The following is an 18,745-nucleotide window of genomic DNA, read 5'->3' as shown; positions in this document are numbered from 1 at the left end:
GGCTAGCAATTCAGGTAGCCTGTATGTGGAGTTTTCTGATGAAATATTTTGAAATATCCCGAATGGCAGGTAGATGTCAGTTATCTAGTTTATTATTTTTGTTTTTCCTTTTAGATGTAGAATTTGACTTATAAGTTTTACTTTTCTCTTCCTGTTTTAATGTAAGTTATGTTCTTTTATCATTATCCCTTCTCTCTTTTTGTACGTACTTGTTTTGCCCCTTAATGGTGGTAGTTCTTCGACCATGTTGCTTAAGTTGTGTGAAACCACTTTTTGAGCTTATGAAGCAGCAAAGATTACAATATAATGCCCCTAACTCTTGCAGGTACATTTGAAATTCTACATTCTAGATTGCAAAATAATGTTTAACAATTCCAAAATTTCTCTAATCAAAGAAGGAAAAAGCAATTGAGGAATGTTCAATTACATGGAAAGTAAAGTGAGTAATCCATTGGGAATGATTTTACTAGGGGCTTGTTAGTTTTTAAACAGTTCAAAGAAAATCGGCAGAAAATATTTGTTTTGTAGTTTCAAAGGTCAGCCCAGGTTTGGCAAAAAATGTTTCATTCGGGGTGTGTTGTTGTGTTCTCTACCACACTGTTACTTTTAGTTGAATATTCAAATTAGTTTCTTAAACAAACTTGGTAATATGTAATTTTAAATCTGATAGGCACGAGATGTTCGCACTAATGAAGTGGTGGCTATCAAGAAAATGTCTTATAGTGGCAAACAGTCCAATGAGGTAAGTGTACATTATAAAATATACATGAAGGAAATGGGGATACATAGAGTGTGTGTGTTGTCAGTTGCAATCTAGCATGTCCAGATGTCACCTGTGAGTGCTGCAAAATCATGAGAAATGGAGAGAAAAGAAATTGTAACTCGATCATAAACATTTCTATAAGTTGTAGGTACAAGTGTACGCTGGGAGCTGTAGGCTGCTACCCTGGTCAGTCTGTTCAGCTGACAGTGATATGCCTGAGTGCCTGCATGAATTTGGGGCTCAGGCTTCTTACATTGACATAGGCCTCCAATGGAAAATGTTGTGCGAGACGTGTCTAGACAGAAATTTACATTAGTTGGGTAGGTTTGATTATTTTTGTGTCAATTTTGTATTTTTTTAATGTCTTTATTGCATTGCAATTTCCATTAGTTATTTTTAAAAAATCTGCAATGTATTACTGAATCAAAAATAAATGGAATTGTATTTTTTTAATGTCTTTATTGCATTGCAATTTCCATTAGTAAGTGCTTAGCTAATTGGAGAATCCAAGTTGGTGGCCGAAAGGATTTTCAAAAAATATTGAGCAATTTGATTGGTTTGCCCTATTTTTTTTTAATTGATAGCTGTTGCTGGTTGCCTATTTTTGATTTCTAGTTTTTTTGAACTAGTGCTTTTCATTCTGCTTGCTGATTAATATATTCCCTACCTGGACAGTTTTTTTTGTTCTGTTACTGTTTTATGAATATGAAATAAAATACAGATGTGACACAGAAATATGCACATGTAATGCAATGCCTGAAGTGGGACAGACAAAAAGCACATTAGATGCAATGTTTTTTATATGTAAAATATGTACCAAATTCAGTTATTATAAACCCAATTATATACTTTTTCTACAGTCTTTTGCAAAAGTTCCATTAAAATTAGGGATTTAAAACTTAGATTTTTTTAGCCAAACAAACCGCTTATCTCTTTTAGGGACGTGAAATTTAATGAGTTATTTATTTTTTCTATTATAGTTTGAGCTAATAATGTGAATTTTTGTAGCAATTGAAAGAAGATCATATGTGTATGTTTATTTTTAAGCATTTAATCACATGCCTAGAGCGAATGGTAACCGTACCATTTCTGCATATTCTAAGTAATTTTTTAGTTGATATTATAGTTTTTCCTTATCTCAGCAATAAATTTTTACCAAACTCCACTTAGTCTTTCAGACTAATAATTCCATTTATTTTTGATTCAGTAATACATTGCAGATTTTTTTTTAATAACTTGTTCACAGTCTTGTATTAAGATGAAATCCAGGTACTAAGTATGGGTATAATGCTGACCAGAAAGAATGAAAAAGCTTGCACTTGCATAAAGTCTTTCACATCCCCAGGATATCCCAAAGTACTTTTTTGCCATTTAATTACATTTGAAGAGTAGGCAGTGTTGTTATGTAGACAAATAGAGCAGCCAGTTTGCATGAGATAAATGAACAGTTAATCTGGCAATGCTTGAGGAATAAATGTTGACCAGGACACCAGGAGGGCTCACCACATTTCTTTGATTAGTGCCATGGGATCTTTTACACCCACCTGAACAAGGAGACTTGGTTTAATATCAGTTCGTAAATGCAATAGCTCCCAACAATGTAGCTCTCCCCGAATACCGCAATGAAGTATCATTCTACATAATGAGCACAAGTCCTGGACTGGAGCTTGAGGTCAAGATCTTCTGATTGAGGCTAGAGTGCTGCCACTGAGCCAAGCTGACACTAGCAAAATTAATCCTCCTATGATAAAGTTTATAGAAAATTCCTAGCAACATATGTAAGGCCTGTAGCTTGGACCAGCCCATAATCCCATTTTTTACACCTCAGAATGCATTCATCTACATCAGTGCATGTTCATTTAACCGTTTTGTGGTCTTCTCATGTTAAAACACTATTCACATCCACTCAAGGGGTGGACACAGTGGTGCAGTGTCGATTTTAGAAGTGGGTATACTGCCTCTCATGCATGGGATTTTTCTTCTGGTGGGGGGAGTGGGGGTGGACTAGGATAATTGCTCATCCTACAGAAAATTTTGCTTTTTCACTCTTCATTTGATGCCTTTCCCAGCATTTATGTATATACATGTTTTCTGGTGGTTACATCAAAAATATAATAATGCAGTACAAAAAATAGGTCTTCATAACTTCCATTGGACCATATAAACTTCTTCAGAAGGTAGCTGCTTGTATTGCCTTACCTTATGTAATTTATTGCCGTGTGCTTTTGGAATCCAAGGAATCAGGACTTTACCCACTTCCTATTTGGAGGATATACTCTGTACCCAAATACACCCTCCATTACATTCCTGAGTGGGTAGGCAAATACTCCATGGTCTTGGTTTATGTTGTTCGATCAGCTGCTTGCTTTAAGATGGGCTTGATGTGGCTTGCTGTCTGACTTTGTTTTTAAACTACCTTCCTGTGGGGCAGCATCTGACTTCTGCAGCACCACCATTGGATGCTGTGGCTAAAATCAGAAGTTCATCTTGTGGAGAAAATGAGAACACAAACTACCAGTACTTGGTTCAGTACCTGATAAGTGAGTGCATAGAGGCGTGATTTTGGCACAGCCTCCATTTAGCTGATTGCGGAAGAGAGCAGAGCTGAATGTACTCTTTGTCCAAGTCACTGCCCTATAATTGATTGTCAGGTATAAAAAAAATTTTTAAAACTGTTACGTGTTCCTCTGTAAAATGTCAGATCATCTGTTTATTAAGCAAGTCATGTTTTTTGGAAACTTAACTCTGTCTATGTAACAGTAACAGTTTGGTTTTGATTTAAGCCTTTTTACACAGTGGAAGAGTGAAGTTTTAAAAACAATGTGGAACCATATAGTACTAGTGGTTAAAAGTAGCAGCAAGTGGTGATGTCACAGAAACTGCTTGTAACATGTATGTCTGTATTGATAGTAAAGCTGGAAGATCCAGAAAAAAAGGAGGGGAGAAGACTGAACTAAAGAAGCAATGAAAACAAAAGGAAGCATTTTTTAAAACTTTTTTGGATAGAAAATTTGGTACAGAGACTAATCTTCAAGTTGACTTGAACTAGTTCAGCTTCTTGTGAAAGCAAAATGTACATCACTATATATATATTTGTTAAAAAGTTCAATTTGATTTTCAAAATTATTGGAGGAATGTGACTTCTGAACTTTGCTAAAGCTTTTCCAGTAGCTCCCTGGTCTCGATTTTTAGCTGAACCCATTAATATATTTAGTATACCACATCTTTGATTTACTTCATGATTAATTAGATCAACCAAAGTAATAACAAACAGTCCTTGGAGCATGACAGTAAAGCATTAATACCCGTGATACCTAGCACTATCTCCCCCTCTCAGATCACTGGCATATAATTAGTGCTATGCACAAATGTTTTTATATTGAACATATGATATAGCCATATAAAAAATCTTGCACATGGTGTGCACTTCCTGTCCACAAATGTTTCTTCCTGCAACATTTTTTATGTCAACATTCATAATGAGATTATGTGTCTAAATATTTATATAAACATTTTATAATGGGAAAACTGTATCTAAACATTTTGTTGTAATGGTTGATTAAATAATCAAATCACTCAAAATGCTTTTTGAAAAAATAGTGTCAGCCACTTTTTCTTTGTAACTGAAATTTCTAATAAGATTTTACAAAGAATGAAATCCAATAATTATGTATTTCACAATAATATGGTTAAATTTATCGATTGAATTCTTTCTTGTATGTTTTAATACTTTCATTGAAGTTTATGCTTGAAGACCTCAGCTTTTCATAGAATGATACAGCACAGAAGGAGGCCACACGGCCCATCGCGCCTGTGCTGACTCTTTGAAAGAGCTATCCAATTAGTCCCACCCCTTGCCCCTTCCCTACAGCCCTGCAAATTTCCCCTTCAAGTATTTATCCAACTGCCTTTTGAAAGTTATTATTGAATTTGCTTCCACCCACCACCCTTTCAGGCTGTGCATTCCAGATCATGATAACTCTCTGCGTTTAAAAAAAATTCTCCTCATCTCGCCTCTGGCTCTTTTGCCAACTACCATAAAATTTTACCAAAAGCTTGGACTTGATTTTTTTTATCCAGTGCAGTGACTCTGTAGATGATGGCAGATCGAGCTATGTAGTGTGCACAATTTCCCAGAATGCAGTAGTATAGAATCATAGAAGTTTACAACATGGAAACAGGCCCTTCGGCCCAACATGTCCATGTCGCCCAGTTTATACCACTAAGCTAGTCCCAATTGCCTGCACTTGGCCCATATCCCTCTATACCCATCTTACCCATGTAACTGTCCAAATGCTTTTTAAAAGACAAAATTGTACCCGCCTCTACTACTGCCTCTGGCAGCTCGTTCCATACACTCACCACCCTTTGAGTGAAAAAATTGCCCCTCTGGACCCTTTTGTATCTCTCCCCTCTCACCTTAAATCTATGCCCCCTTGTTATAGACTCCCCTACCTTTGGGAAAAGATTTTGACTTATCGACCTTATCTATGCCCCTCATTATTTTGTAGACTTCTATAAGATCACCCCTAAACCTCCTACTTTCCAGGGAAAAAAGTCTCAGTCTATCCAACCTCTCCCTATAAGTCAAACCATCAAGTCCCGGTAGCATCCTAGTAAATCTTTTCTGCACTCTTTCTAGTTTAATAATATCCTTTCTATAATAGGGTGACCAGAACTGTACTTACTAATGTCTTGTACAACTTCAACAAAACACCCCAACTCCTGTATTCAATGTTCTGACCAATGAAACCAAGCATGCTGAATTCCTTCTTCACCACCCTATCCACCTGTGACTCCACTTTCAAGGAGCTATGAACCTGTACTCCTAGATCTCTTTGTTCTATAACTCTCCCCAACGCCCTACCATTAACGGAGTAGGTCCTGGCCCGATTCAATCTACCAAAATGCATCACCTCACATTTATCTAAATTAAACTCCATTTGCCATTCATCGGCCCACTGGCCCAATTTATCAAGACCCCGTTGCAATCCTAGATAACCTTCTTCACTGTCCACAATGCCACCAATCTTGGTGTCATCTGCAAACTTACTAACCATGCCTCCTAAATTCTCATCCAAATCATTAATATAAATAACAAATAACAGCGGACCCAGCACCGATCTCTGAGGCACACCGCTGTTCACAGGCCTCCAGTTTGAAAAACAACCCTCTACAACCACCCTCTGTCTTCTGTTGTCAATCCAATTTTGTATCCAATTGGCTACCTCACCTTGGATCCGGTGAGATCTAACCTTATGTAACAACCTACCATGCGGTACCTAGTCAAAGGCATTGCTAAAGTCCATGTAGACCACGTCTACTGCACATCCCTCATCTATCTTCTTGGTTACCCCTTCAAAAAACTCAATCAAATTTGTGAGACATGATTTTCCTCTCACAAAACCATGCTGACTGTTCCTAATCAGTCCCTGCCTCTCCAAATGCCTGTAGATCCTGTCTCTCAGAATACCCTCTCACAACTTACCCACTACAGATGTCAGGCTCACCGGTCTGTAGTTCCCAGGCTTTTCCCTGCCGCCCTTCTTAAACAAAGGCACAACATTTGCTACCCTCCAATCGTCAGGCACCTCACCTGTAGCTGTCGATGATTCAAATATCTCTGCTCGGGGACCCGCAATTTCCTCCCTAACCTCCCATGACATCCTGGGATACATTTCATCAGGTCCCGGAGATTTATCTACCTTGATGCATGTTAAGACTTCCAGCACCTCCCTCTCTGTAATATGTACACTCCTCAAGACATCACTATCTATTTCCCCAAGTTCCCTAACATCCATGCCTTTCTCAACCGTAAATACCGATGTGAAATACTCATTTAGGATCTCACCCATCTCTTGTGGTTCCGCACTTAGATGACCTTGTTGATCCTTAAGAGGCCCTACTCTCTCCCTAGTTACTCTTTTGCCCTTTATGTATTTGTAGAAGCTCTTTGGATTCTCCTTTGCCTTATCTGCCAAAGCAATCTCATGTCCCCTTTTTGCCCTCCTGATTTCTCTCTTAACTCTACTCCGGCAATCACTATACTCTTCAAGGGATCCACTTGATCCCAGCTGCCTATGCATGTCATATGCCTCCTTCTTTCTGACTAGTGCCTCAATCTCCCGAGTCATCCAAGGTTCCCTACTTCAGCCTTGCCCTTCACTTTATAAGGAATGTGCTTGCCCTGAACCCTGGTTAACACACTTTTGAAGGCCTCCCACTTACCAGACGTCCCTTTGCCTGCCAACAGACTCTCCCAATCAACTTCTGAAAGTTCCAGTCTAATACCATCAAAATTGGCCTTTCCCCAATTTAGAATTTTAACTTTTGGGCCAGACCTATCATTCTCCATAGCTATCTTAAAACTAATGGAATTATGATCACTGGTCCCAAAGTGATCTCTCACTAACACTTCTGTCACCTGCCCTTCCTTATTTCCCAAGAGGAGGTCAAGTTTTGCCCCCTCTCTAGTCGGGCCATCCACATACTGAATGAGAAATTCCTCCTGAATACACTCAACAAATTTCTCTCCATCCAAGCCCCTAATGCTATGGCTGTCCCAGTCAATGTTGGGAAAGTTAAAGTCCCCTACTATTACCACCCTATTTTTCTTGCAGCTGTCTGTAATCTCCTTACATATTTGCTCCTCAATTTCCCGTTGACTATTTGGGGGTCTGTAGTACAATCCTATCAAAGTGATTTTTCCCTTCTTATTTTTCAGTTCTACCCATATATACTCCGTGGGCGAACCCTCGGATATATCCTCTCTCACTACTGCCGTGATGTTCTCCCTAATCAAGAACGCAACTCCCCCTCCTCTCTTACCTCCTGCTCTATCTTTCCTATAGCATCTGTACCCTGGAACATTGAGCTGCCAGTCCTGCCCCTCCCTTAGCCATGTTTCAGTAATAGCTATAACATCCCAGTCCCATGTACCCATCCATGCCGAGTTCATCTGCCTTGCCCATCAGACTTCTTGCATTGAAATAAATGCAGTTTAATCTAGACTTCCCTTGGTCTTTGCCCTGCTTTCTCAGACCATCTGTCCGGTCATGTTTTGTACACTCTCCCTTACTGCCTTTTGTTTCTGTCACCACTTTACTTCCCACTGACTTCTTGCATCGATTCCCATCCTCCTGCCACTTTAGTTTAAACCCTCCCCAACAGCAAACACTCCCCCTAGGACATTGGTTCCAGTCCTGCCCAGATGCAGACCGTCCAATTTGTACTGGTCCCACCTCCCCCAGAACCGGTTCCAATGTCCCAGGAATTTGAATCCCTCCCTCTTGCACCATCTCTCAAGCCACGTATTCATCCTAGCTATCCTGTCATTCCTACTCTGACTAGCCTGTGGCACTGGTAGCAATCCTGAGATTACTACCTTTGAGGTCCTACTTTTTAGTTTAACTCCTAACTCCCTAAATTCAGCTTGTAGGACCTCATCCCGTTTTTTACCTATATCGTTGGTACCTATATGCACCACGACAACTGGCTGTTCACTCTCTCCCTCCAGAATGTTCTGCAGCCGCTCCGAGACATCCCTGACCCTTGCACCAGGGAGGCAACATACCATCCTGGAGTCTCGGTTGCGTCCACAGAAACGCCTGTCTATCCCCCTTACAATCGAGTCCCCTATCACTATAGCTCTGCCACTCTTTTTCCTGCCCTCCTGTGCAGCAGAGCCAGCCATGGTGCCATGAACCTGGCCGCTGCCACCTTCCCCTGGTGAGCCATCTCCCACAACAGTATCCAAAACGGTATACCTGTTTGAGAGGGGGTTGGCCACAGGGGACCCCTGCACTACCTGCCTGCACCTCTTACTCTGCCTGGTGGTCACCCATTCACTTCCTGCCTGTACTCCCTTTACCTGCGGTGTGACCAACTCGGTAAACGTGCTATCCACGAGTTTCTCTGCATCGCGGATGCTCCACAGTGAGTCCACCCGCAGCTCCAGCTCCGAGATATGATCGGTCAGCAGCTGAAGGTGGACACACTTCCTGCACACATGGTCAGCAGGGACACTGGTAGTGTCCATTACTTCCCACATCTTGCAGGAGGGGCATATCACGGGTGCGAGGTCTGCTGCCATGACTTGCCTTAGCTTAGTTACCCCTTTTAAATTACGTTGAAATTAGAAAATGTTAACTATACTCGGGACCTAGGTTCACTAAAAAAAACACTACCTGCTGTAAAAGCTGCTTAGATTCCCAGCTCTTAGTTTAAACCAATGCCCTAATTTCGAGAAAAAAAAACAGTAATACTCACCAACCAGTCACTTACCTGCTGTCCTGTGACGTCACTCCTTGGTTTTCTGCTGTTGTTTTTGATCCGTTCAGGTCCGCCACCGCTCTGGTCTCGGGCCTCGGGCCGCCGCTCTTTATATCCCCGCTCTCGGTCTCTCTCCTCTGCTCCCGTTCAGGTCCGCCGCCGCTCTGGTCTCGGGCCTCGGGCCGCCGCTCTTTATATCCCCGCTCTCGGTCTCTCTCCTCTGCTCCCGTTCAGGTCCGCTGCCATTTAAGTAACATTTAAGATAGCCAAATAATGTTTTTCTCTGTCTCCAATAAAATTTATTTAGATGTTTTTCCAACATTATTTGAAGAAAAGCTGGAGGACAAATTTTAAAAACTTTATGTTGTTATTTGAGGTTTTTTAAAATGGAATAATAGCCGGAGTCATGGAATTCAGTCCCCACAGCCCAGTAAAAATATTAATTAATAAAAATTCAATTTTACTTGTTCAGTCATTGTAAATCAATGGCTCTGTCACCATCCTCTACATGGCATGTATTAAAACAGCCTGTCCTTTGACTCGCCAGGAGCAACGAGAGATCTTGGTATGAAATTAAAATGATTGCCTAAGATAATGTTTAAGTATATGCATGGTCCAAGGCTAGGAAACATTCATCCTTACATGTGTGAATATTTCAAACTCTTAATCCTCAGATAACACTGAGAAAATTTTTCAAATCGAAAAGGTGTGCAGCAGTGTGTGGCTTAAGAAGTTCGCCCTGTCATTTTTCTGAAAAGACCTGCATCAGGAAATGTTCATTGTTTTTAATGGTTAGGCTACTGACAGTTCCGGGAAATTCCAGACTCTCGACTGGTTATCTTTCTGTTCGCACAACGTATGACACTAAAGGAAATAATGGCACTAAAGAGTGACAAATCCCCAGGACCAGATGGTTTCCATCCTAGGATTTTAAAGGAAATAGGTGAAAACATTGCAGATGCCCTAGCTACAATCTTCCAAAGTTCTCTCTATTCAGGAACCGTTCCTTTAGATTGGCAAATTGCACATGTCACTTCGTTATTTAAGAAAGGTGAGAGAGAGAAACCGGGGAATTATAGACCAGTTAGCCTAACATCTGTTGTCAGGAAGTTACTAGAGTCTATAATTAAATATAGAGTGACGGAGCACCTTGAAAATTTTCGGCTGATCAGAGATAGCCAGCATCGATTCGTGAAGGATAGGTCATGCCTGACGAACCCGATTGAATTTTTTTTGAAGAGATGACTAAAGTAGTGGACAGGGGAATGTCTATGGATGTTGTTTATATGAACTTCCAGAAGGCATTCGATAAAGTCCCTCATAAGAGACTGTTAGCTAAAGTTGAAGCTCATGGAATTGAGGGCAAATTATTGACCTGGTTAGGAAATTGAATGAGTGGCAGGAGACAGAGAGTAGGGTTAATGGACAGGTACTCAAATTGGCAGGATGTGACTTGTGGTGTCCCACAGGGATCTGTGTCAGGGCCTCAGCTACTCACTATATTTAGAAAGGACTTAGATGATGGTATCGAGAGCCGCATATTCAAGTTTGCCAATGACACAAAGGTAGGCAGCATTGTAAGCAATGTTGATGGAAGCATAAAATTATAGAGATATATTAATAGATTAGGTGAATGGGCAAAACTATGGCAAATGAATTTCAATGTAAGCAAGTGTGAGATCATCCATTTTGGACCTAAAAAGGATAGGTCAGAGTACTTTCTAAATGGTGAAAAGCTCAAAACAGTGGAGGCCCAAAGAGACTTAGGAGTCCATGTACATAGATCATTAAAATGTCATGAACAGGTACAGAAAATAATCAAAAAGGCTAATGGAATGCCAGCCTTTATATCCAGAGGACTAGAATACAAGGGGGTAGAAGCTATGCTACAGCTCTACAAAGCCCTGATTAGACCACACCTGGAGTATCGTGTTCAGTTCTGGGCACCATACCTTAGGAAGGATATATTGGCCTTGGAGGGAATGCAGTGTAGATTTACTCGAATGATACCTGGACTCCAAGGGTTAAATTCCAAGGTGAGATTACACAAACTAGGGTTGCATTCCCTGGAATTTAGCAGATTAAGGGGTGATTTGATCAAAGTTTTCAAAATAGCAAAGGGAACAGATTGGTTAGATAGAGAGAAACTATTTCCGCTGGTTGGGGAGTCTAGAACTAGGGAACATAGCCTAAAAATTAGAGCCACGACTTTCAGGAGTGAAGTTCGAAAACACTTCTTCATGCAGTGGGTGGTAGAAGTTTGGAACTCTCTTCCACAAATGGCAGTTGATAGCTCAATTGTTAATTTTAAATCTGAGATTGATAGATTTTTGTTAACAAATGGTATTAAGGGATATGGGGCTATGGCGGGTCTATGGAGTTAGGTCACAGATCAGCCATGATCTCATTGAATGGTGGAACAGGCTCAAGGGCCAAAATGGCGTACTCCTGTTTCTATGTTCCTATACCATAGTAATACTTGTATTTATATGGAGTTTGATCATGTCAGAATGTTTCAAAATGTTTTGTATAATTGTGTATGAGCTCTCGTAGCAAACTCAGATGTCAGGAAGACCATTACTGTAATATTAAACTTAAACAACTAAGTCTCTTTGGACCTCCACTGTTCTGAGCTTTTCACCATTTAGAAAGCACTCTGATCAATCCTTTTTAGGTCCAAAATGGATGACCTTGCACAAAAATTCTCAGAAAAACATTCAGCTTCGGCAGTTCTTGCCTTACCCATAATTATCTCTACTGCTTTATTATTTTAACTTTTATTATTTATTCCTAATTTAGCCTTTTAATTATTTTTTAAAGTTCATGTCAATCCTTTTTTCTATTCATACTAGGTATCATCATCCACTTTGCAGATGGGGACCAACTTTGGATTAAAAAAGCTAACTGGCCTTTGGAACTGGTTTTCAACCAGGTTTAAAATTTTACAATCACGTAGGCCCACTGTAAGGATTGACCCAGTACCATAGGAAAAGTTTTCTTCTCAAGGATGCAGAAAGGGTTAAAAATGTTATGTAAACAAAGGATAGTGCAGAGAAAAATATAAGTACAATTAGGATATAATGTAGATTTCATTACACTTGTGGATGGAATGTGTCAAATAAATTAAAGCATGCTTTTACTTCTATTTTCATTCCAAAAATCAGATCGAAAACAGAAAATGTCCATAATTGTCTTTGCTGTAGCATTGTCATGTTATCCATGGATGGAGCACATTTCATTACAGTCATTAAGATAAATTATTTTTTTTCTGAACTGACTGCTTCTATGATTGTTGTGGACACTTTGATCATCGCTTCCTTGAAATGAGTGATGTAAACACATGACTCTTGCACGTTAAACTATAGGCTTGCTGAAAATCATAAGACATAGCTATAGTATACAGAACTCTAAGCTGCGAAACTGCAAAAGGTACATGCTCAGGTTTAACTATAATCTCAATTCTGCTGCTTTTCATTGAGTTTTCCTAGTCCTGCATATCTAAAAATAAGTTACAAGCTCCTTAAATATTATTGGAGTTCAATTTAAATATTTTTAGATTGAAATGTTTTGTAGTAGTTAACTGTCACTCAAAGGTACATGTTGACTTTTGCTTTTGAATAACTAGTAACACCAATCCACACCAAAGGCTTCCATTGAGTGGAACTGATGAACAAAACTCACTGTGCATCTGGGGTAGCTGTGTTTTCAGTTACAATGCCAGGATTCTTAGTCAGATTACTGTGATATCCTTTGAGTTACAACACTTGCATCAAAATTTACAATTCATGCCAAATTATTGCACATGACCTGACAATAGATTTGATGGTTCTGCAGCAGTCACATCAAGATGCTGCTGAAAAAGCTGAAGTGAAAATGATCTTGTTTTCAATTCACACATGCTGACTTCTGTGATTTTTGGATTCCACTGTCACTACAAATGTTGATACTTAAATCTACTTGAAATGATTAACAGCTTTGAGAATCTTTGGAAATTATCATTAAAATATTAAAGAAATGAGATTAAGAAAAACGGAATATCTTGAATGAGGGGTTGAGTGAAATTCTTGTCTTACCTCTTGCACCTCATTTATCTTATAGGTCACCTCAACAGCAAGCATGACCTCAAAGACAATGCAACAGCAGTATATACTATTTACAAGTGGGGTTGTGGCTTGAAAATTTAGATTGGACCATTATAAGTATTGGGGTGGGGGAGGGAGCTTTATTATCTCCTACTTTATTATCTCCTACTTTATTATCTCCTACTTTATTTAAAGTGGCTTTCATTCCAAATAAAGTAGGAAATAATAACATTTTGTCTACCATCTTTAAATGGCAATAGCAGGAGTTAAACTTGGATTTTGGATACAGCCCAGTAACTATGTTTATCTATATTATTAAAAATCTTGCATCTAGCGTTGGTCCATCACACTGAAAAGTGTTGCACATTCTGTTGCACCTCAAAAGTTTATGTAACACTTGCACCTAATTGACAAAAATATAATATTCAGAAAAAAGCAACAAACCACTGCAGAATATATATATATATATATATATATATATATAAACTATATATGAAACAGCAGCTGTCAACAAACAGCTACTAATGAAACAATCAGCAAGGGGAAACCAGTGAAAGCACTCCAGGTATTTTTTTGAAAATCTCATCAACTGCTTTCTTGTTTTGTAATCACAGTGCTAAAAATATTTGTTACATGACCAGCATATATAAACTTAAAAAATTTACCAAAAAAAATCTTTAAACTTACTCATAAAGTTGTTCATGGCCTCTTGAAAATCTGTCTGATAAGTTTTGCCGGAAGAGGCCTACCTTCGGGGCCATGAACTTGAGTTTTGAGTCGTCTTAAACATTGCTTTGCTGAGCTTGTGTCGAGGGCTAAGCATCCTGTTTTGTAGTAGGAAAATGGAATTGCCTTTGCTTCAGGCCTCTGCGTGTGTGCAATCTCAATGCCTGGCAAAATACCAGCCCTTCGGTTGGCTGATTCAGTTGGTTATTAAAATTGGTCAGCTTGTTTCCCAGAGACCTATGGCTCTGCTCTTGGTCAGCATCTGTGAGGGGGTCCTTCAGCATACTGGTAATTTTTGAGTGTGACTTAAAATTCCTAGGTCCCCGCTTTTTACTGTATACTAATACTGCAAGAATATAAAATTGCATCAGTTCTGCTGTGCGATCTTAGTACTAACCGCCAATAACGGGAACAGTCTGTTCACTTCCATTCCTTCCCACACTGCCAGTTTTAAAATCTGTATTTAGAGTGCTGTTATGTTTGTAGTAGAAAGTTAGAGTTAATCCTGAGTCTTGCCCAGCTCCATGCCCCTCTTTCCAAAGCTCCCTGTTGGAATCCCTTCAATACATCTTCCATCTTTCTCGCTTCACCAAGCCTTCGCTGAAAAAGGTCAGAAATTATATCCTTTGTGACTTTGAATGTAGTGCTTTGTCCTCCTCAACCTTCAGCATTCATTTGACCATGCTATCCTTCTCTATCACCTCTCCTCTGTTGTTCAGCTTTGTGATTCCCCTCCTACTTGTCCAGCATAGTTCTACCAATGGCTTCTCTTACCACTCCTGGACAGTGCCTCCGTAGTCCCCCGAGGCCTCTACCCCTTCCTCCTCTTCATCTACGTGCTGCCTCTTTATGACATCATCTGCAGATGATGGTCAGCTTCATTATTTATGTTGATCACATCCAGTTCTATTTCTCCATAATTTCGCTCAAACCCACGATCATCTTTGTTTGGTCAAACAGGCAGAGACATCAAGTCATGGATGAGTCAGAATTTCCTTCAACTGAATAATGGGAAGACTGAAGCCATTATCGGCCTCTCCATAAACTCCATCCCCCCCTCCCTGGTCACTTGCTCAGGCTCAACCAGACCATTTAAAATCTTGTGATTTTCAAATAAAACAGTTGGACTATAACCTGGTGGTGTAAGATTCCTTACATTTGTCAACCCCAGTCCATCACCGGCATCTCCACATCATTTAAAATCTTGACATTCTGTTCAATAACAACTTCCATTTTTCTCACACCTTTAACATAGAAAAACATTCTGATGTGCCATCACAATGTCATGAGGAAAAAATGGACATTGAGCCAAAGAGGAAAAATTAGGAGGGATGATCAAAAGTTTGGTCAAAGAGGTGGGTTTTAAGGAGGGTCTTTGTAGAGGGAGATGGAGAGAGCAAATTCCAGAGCATGGGTCTAGGTGGTTCAAGGCACAGGAGGCCGGAGTCAGTCGAGCAGAGTTTGGAAGGAGAGGAAGAGGTTAGGGAGGGGTGATGAGGAGGGATTTAAATGCAAAGTTATGATATTGTCTTTACATTATGTTTGGCCCTAATTATTTTTTATCCTTTTGGGCATTTTTTTTTACTAAGTTCAAAGATTTGTTTTCAATATTGATAAACTGCTACAAATATTTCTTACAGAAATGGCAGGATATTATCAAAGAAGTCAAATTTCTACAGAAGTTAAGACATCCAAATAGTATTGAATATAAAGGTTGCTATCTACGGGAACATACAGCATGGGTAAGACATTTAATTTGTTTACTAATATGCTGACTGCATGCCACTGTGCATAATGTTAATGAAGTACCTAAGAGCCCTTTAGCAATTTTATCCAGAATGATGTTTCAGCAACTCAAGTCTTGGAACCATTTTTTAAAAATCTCCCTGTTTAAACAGGCTTCAGAATCTGAGAGCTGCAACATCATGATGTCATATAAACATTTATACATTAAGTAGTTTTTTGTGTTTCTTCTGGCTTGTATTTTGCTTTACATAAATTAGGATACTTGTCCTACTCATTCAGAAGTGAGAACTTGGTTTTCAAATGGTTAACAATACAGCAATAAATATTTATGCAAACATCTCCTTAGCCTATTTGTTTTATGAAACTCTTGTTTTAAAATTACATACCCATCCAATGAGTCTTAAACGTGGTTTTCAATGGTTGGAAATAAAGGTGCATTTTGATTTTATTAAACATGTATCTAGTGTACACTCTTTGCTGTATAATTATAGCTGTGGCAGCACCATTCTCTTTCTAATATGAGACCAGTAGATATGCAAAGATTGTGCTTACATATTTTTAATTACCTGTTTTCCTCTTTTTGCAGCTGGTCATGGAGTACTGTTTAGGGTCAGCTTCAGATCTTCTAGAAGGTAAAAATTTTCCATTCTCTGCTTGGAAGTTGATCCTTTTAAATACAGAGAGCAAAATATTCTGTTTAATATTCAAGAAATTAATCTACTCAGTTTTTCAAGTGCCATAAATCTAAACCACATAGCAAAGACTGCTACCATTCATTCGTCACTAGGTGCTCATTAATGCTGTCTCAATTGATTTTTCCTTAACTTGGTATTTCCATAAATATGCAGTTTAACTAACATTTCCAAATAACTTGTGTTTACAAGTTATTGTCTGAGCATTGGATTTAGTTACACAAGGAGACCCATTTTGTATGTTGGTTGAAGTATTTTGTAACTTTTTTTCTTATTATTCTTCCCTCCTTTCCTGAACATGCTGACTTTTGTTAGGGTCACAGACCCAAGACCACAGACAGCCCTCTAGTTACTCACCCAAATGACCATTCCACCCGTTTAAATCTCCATATTGAAGCTCAGACTTACTGCTTGATATTTTAACACCAGTGATAATGCATCAAACACAAATAGGTTACTGTCATCGTCCTAATAATGTCAATAAGAAAACTGAAACTTGAATGTTGATAGGCTATTCAACCACAGGTTGTGGCATCACAGCTGAGGAACTCATCCATTGCCCATGCACATACACTTTTCAGCAGAAGTCACTGGGGCCATGGCACACACAAGGCATTGAACTTGAATGTAAACTCGTAAGTGTTATATCACCAAGCTTACCATATTTTATTGAGTTCAAATCCTTTTCAGAAGTTTAATCTCAAATATAGCTTTGATTTTTTTTTTAAAAGAAATACAAAATGTTTTCTCTTCTAACAAATTCTTTAAGCCTTCAACCCAATTAAGATGAAGGTTGTACAGAGAAAATGTGATTTCCCCCACCCCACTATGTATGAAAATTACTTCGTAATTTTTTTATGTTTTCCACCTGTCTCATCAATTCCACTCACTCACTACCTCCATCCTTCACCAGGAAAAAAAAGCAACTTGTATGCGGATAGTGCTGTTTTCATAGTTAACAAAACCAAGGTGAAAAAATGACCATATTTGTCTTACCCTCGTTCTCCATGCATTTTCTTAATGCTGTGATGCAAACCGTACGCATTCAAACAGTTCAGTTTCCTAACTTTCCATGATTGTTGATGCTCGTGTTTTAGATAAATTGAAACGCTTATTATCTTGGAATTCTCCTGAACATGGCATATTTTTAGGTGCTGGTTCTCTGTCCCTTCTTCTGACACTCTTTCTCTCTCATTCATGCCGGGCTACAATAAAGTCGGTTTTTCTTTCCTTTCAGGCACAGGTAAAGAAAAATTGTGGTGATAATTGAAGTTTTAGATTGCTGCAGAACACTTGACAGAGGATTGTCCTTAGACCTGAACAGTTGAGATTTATTTAAAAATAAAAATAATCTTGCTCTGGATTTCAAAATTCAGATGAAAAAAAATGTATTTCATCATTTCTTTTAGTAATGAAGTGCTACCAATTATGGTTTACAATCTTAAATATTCCTCTTCTAGCACATTTATTTGAATTTTTTTTTGTTTTTTCTTTTCAGTTCATAAGAAACCACTTCAGGAAATAGAGATAGCAGCCATTACCCATGGTGCTCTGCAGGGCTTAGCCTATTTGCATTCCCACAACATGATTCACAGGTAAGCCTATTCAGTGGAACACTCCACTAGGTGAAAATATTTTAATAAATAGCATTTGGGCTGACATTCCAATATAATTTCTGCTTCATTGAGAAGCAGTTTCAGTTGAGCATCATCGTAGAAGCACTGTCACAATTTAAGAGCTCATTGAAGTTGCGAGGTGTGATACTACCTCTGTTAGGTCTCACACTACTGAGGCTTTGTTCTAGATGTAATACAACCCTTGTAAAAGTTCAATGGACCGCCTGGTAACTACTTAAACTTAGTGAGGAGAGAAGTGAAGCTGCCACTGGCTGTCTCCTAACATTAAAAGTTAGTGGCTTTGGAATGTAGCTCTGTGCATTTGTTGTCACTGAGCTCACTGTGTGCTTCAGCAGCAGCATAACTAAAGTCTGCCAGCTGCATGCCATGCTATACTGAAACTGATCTGAGACTTATACCAGTGATATGGTGGATTTACAGATTTAACAAGAAAAAAAATTGGAGCTTGAAAATTGAGTTTTGCAGCTTACACTGTAGAAACAAACACGTTCTGCTTACTGATGTACATTTTTTTGTGTCTCACAATTACGTTCATACTTTTTCCTTAATGAACTTTATCCGCTCAAGGATTACAATGGCACTTATTGAAACATATAAGATTGTGAAGGGGCTTGATCGGGTGGATGCGGTAAGGATGTTCCCAAGGATGGGTGAAACTAGAACGAGGGGACATAATCTTAGAATAAGGGGCTGCTCTTTCAAAACTGAGATGAGGAGAAACTTCTTCACTCAGAGGGTAGTAGGTCTGTGGAATTTGCTGCCCCAGGAAGCTGTGGAAGCTGCATCATTAAATAAATTTAAAACAGAAATAGACAGTTTCCTAGAAGT

At 39.0% G+C, this 18,745-nt stretch overlaps 1 protein-coding gene across 3 annotated transcripts in view; it reads left to right on the top strand.

The window, feature by feature from the left end:
- Positions 1–18,745, top strand: part of LOC137344967 (serine/threonine-protein kinase TAO1) — a 165,172-nt gene that overhangs the window by 84,353 nt on the left and 62,074 nt on the right. For all 3 annotated transcript variants that reach the window (XM_068008275.1, XM_068008276.1, XM_068008274.1), the window contains 4 exons: positions 671–742; positions 15,483–15,584; positions 16,175–16,220; positions 17,779–17,875. In XM_068008275.1, coding sequence (XP_067864376.1) covers positions 671–742; positions 15,483–15,584; positions 16,175–16,220; positions 17,779–17,875 — 317 coding nt within the window. The remainder of the gene's footprint in view (positions 1–670; positions 743–15,482; positions 15,585–16,174; positions 16,221–17,778; positions 17,876–18,745) is intronic.

This window comes from Heptranchias perlo, chromosome 28 (assembly GCF_035084215.1).
Source record: "Heptranchias perlo isolate sHepPer1 chromosome 28, sHepPer1.hap1, whole genome shotgun sequence".
Classification (NCBI taxonomy): Eukaryota; Metazoa; Chordata; class Chondrichthyes; order Hexanchiformes; family Hexanchidae; genus Heptranchias; species Heptranchias perlo.
Note: the sequence above shows the minus strand (reverse complement) of the source record. Positions and strands in the feature narration are given on the sequence as shown.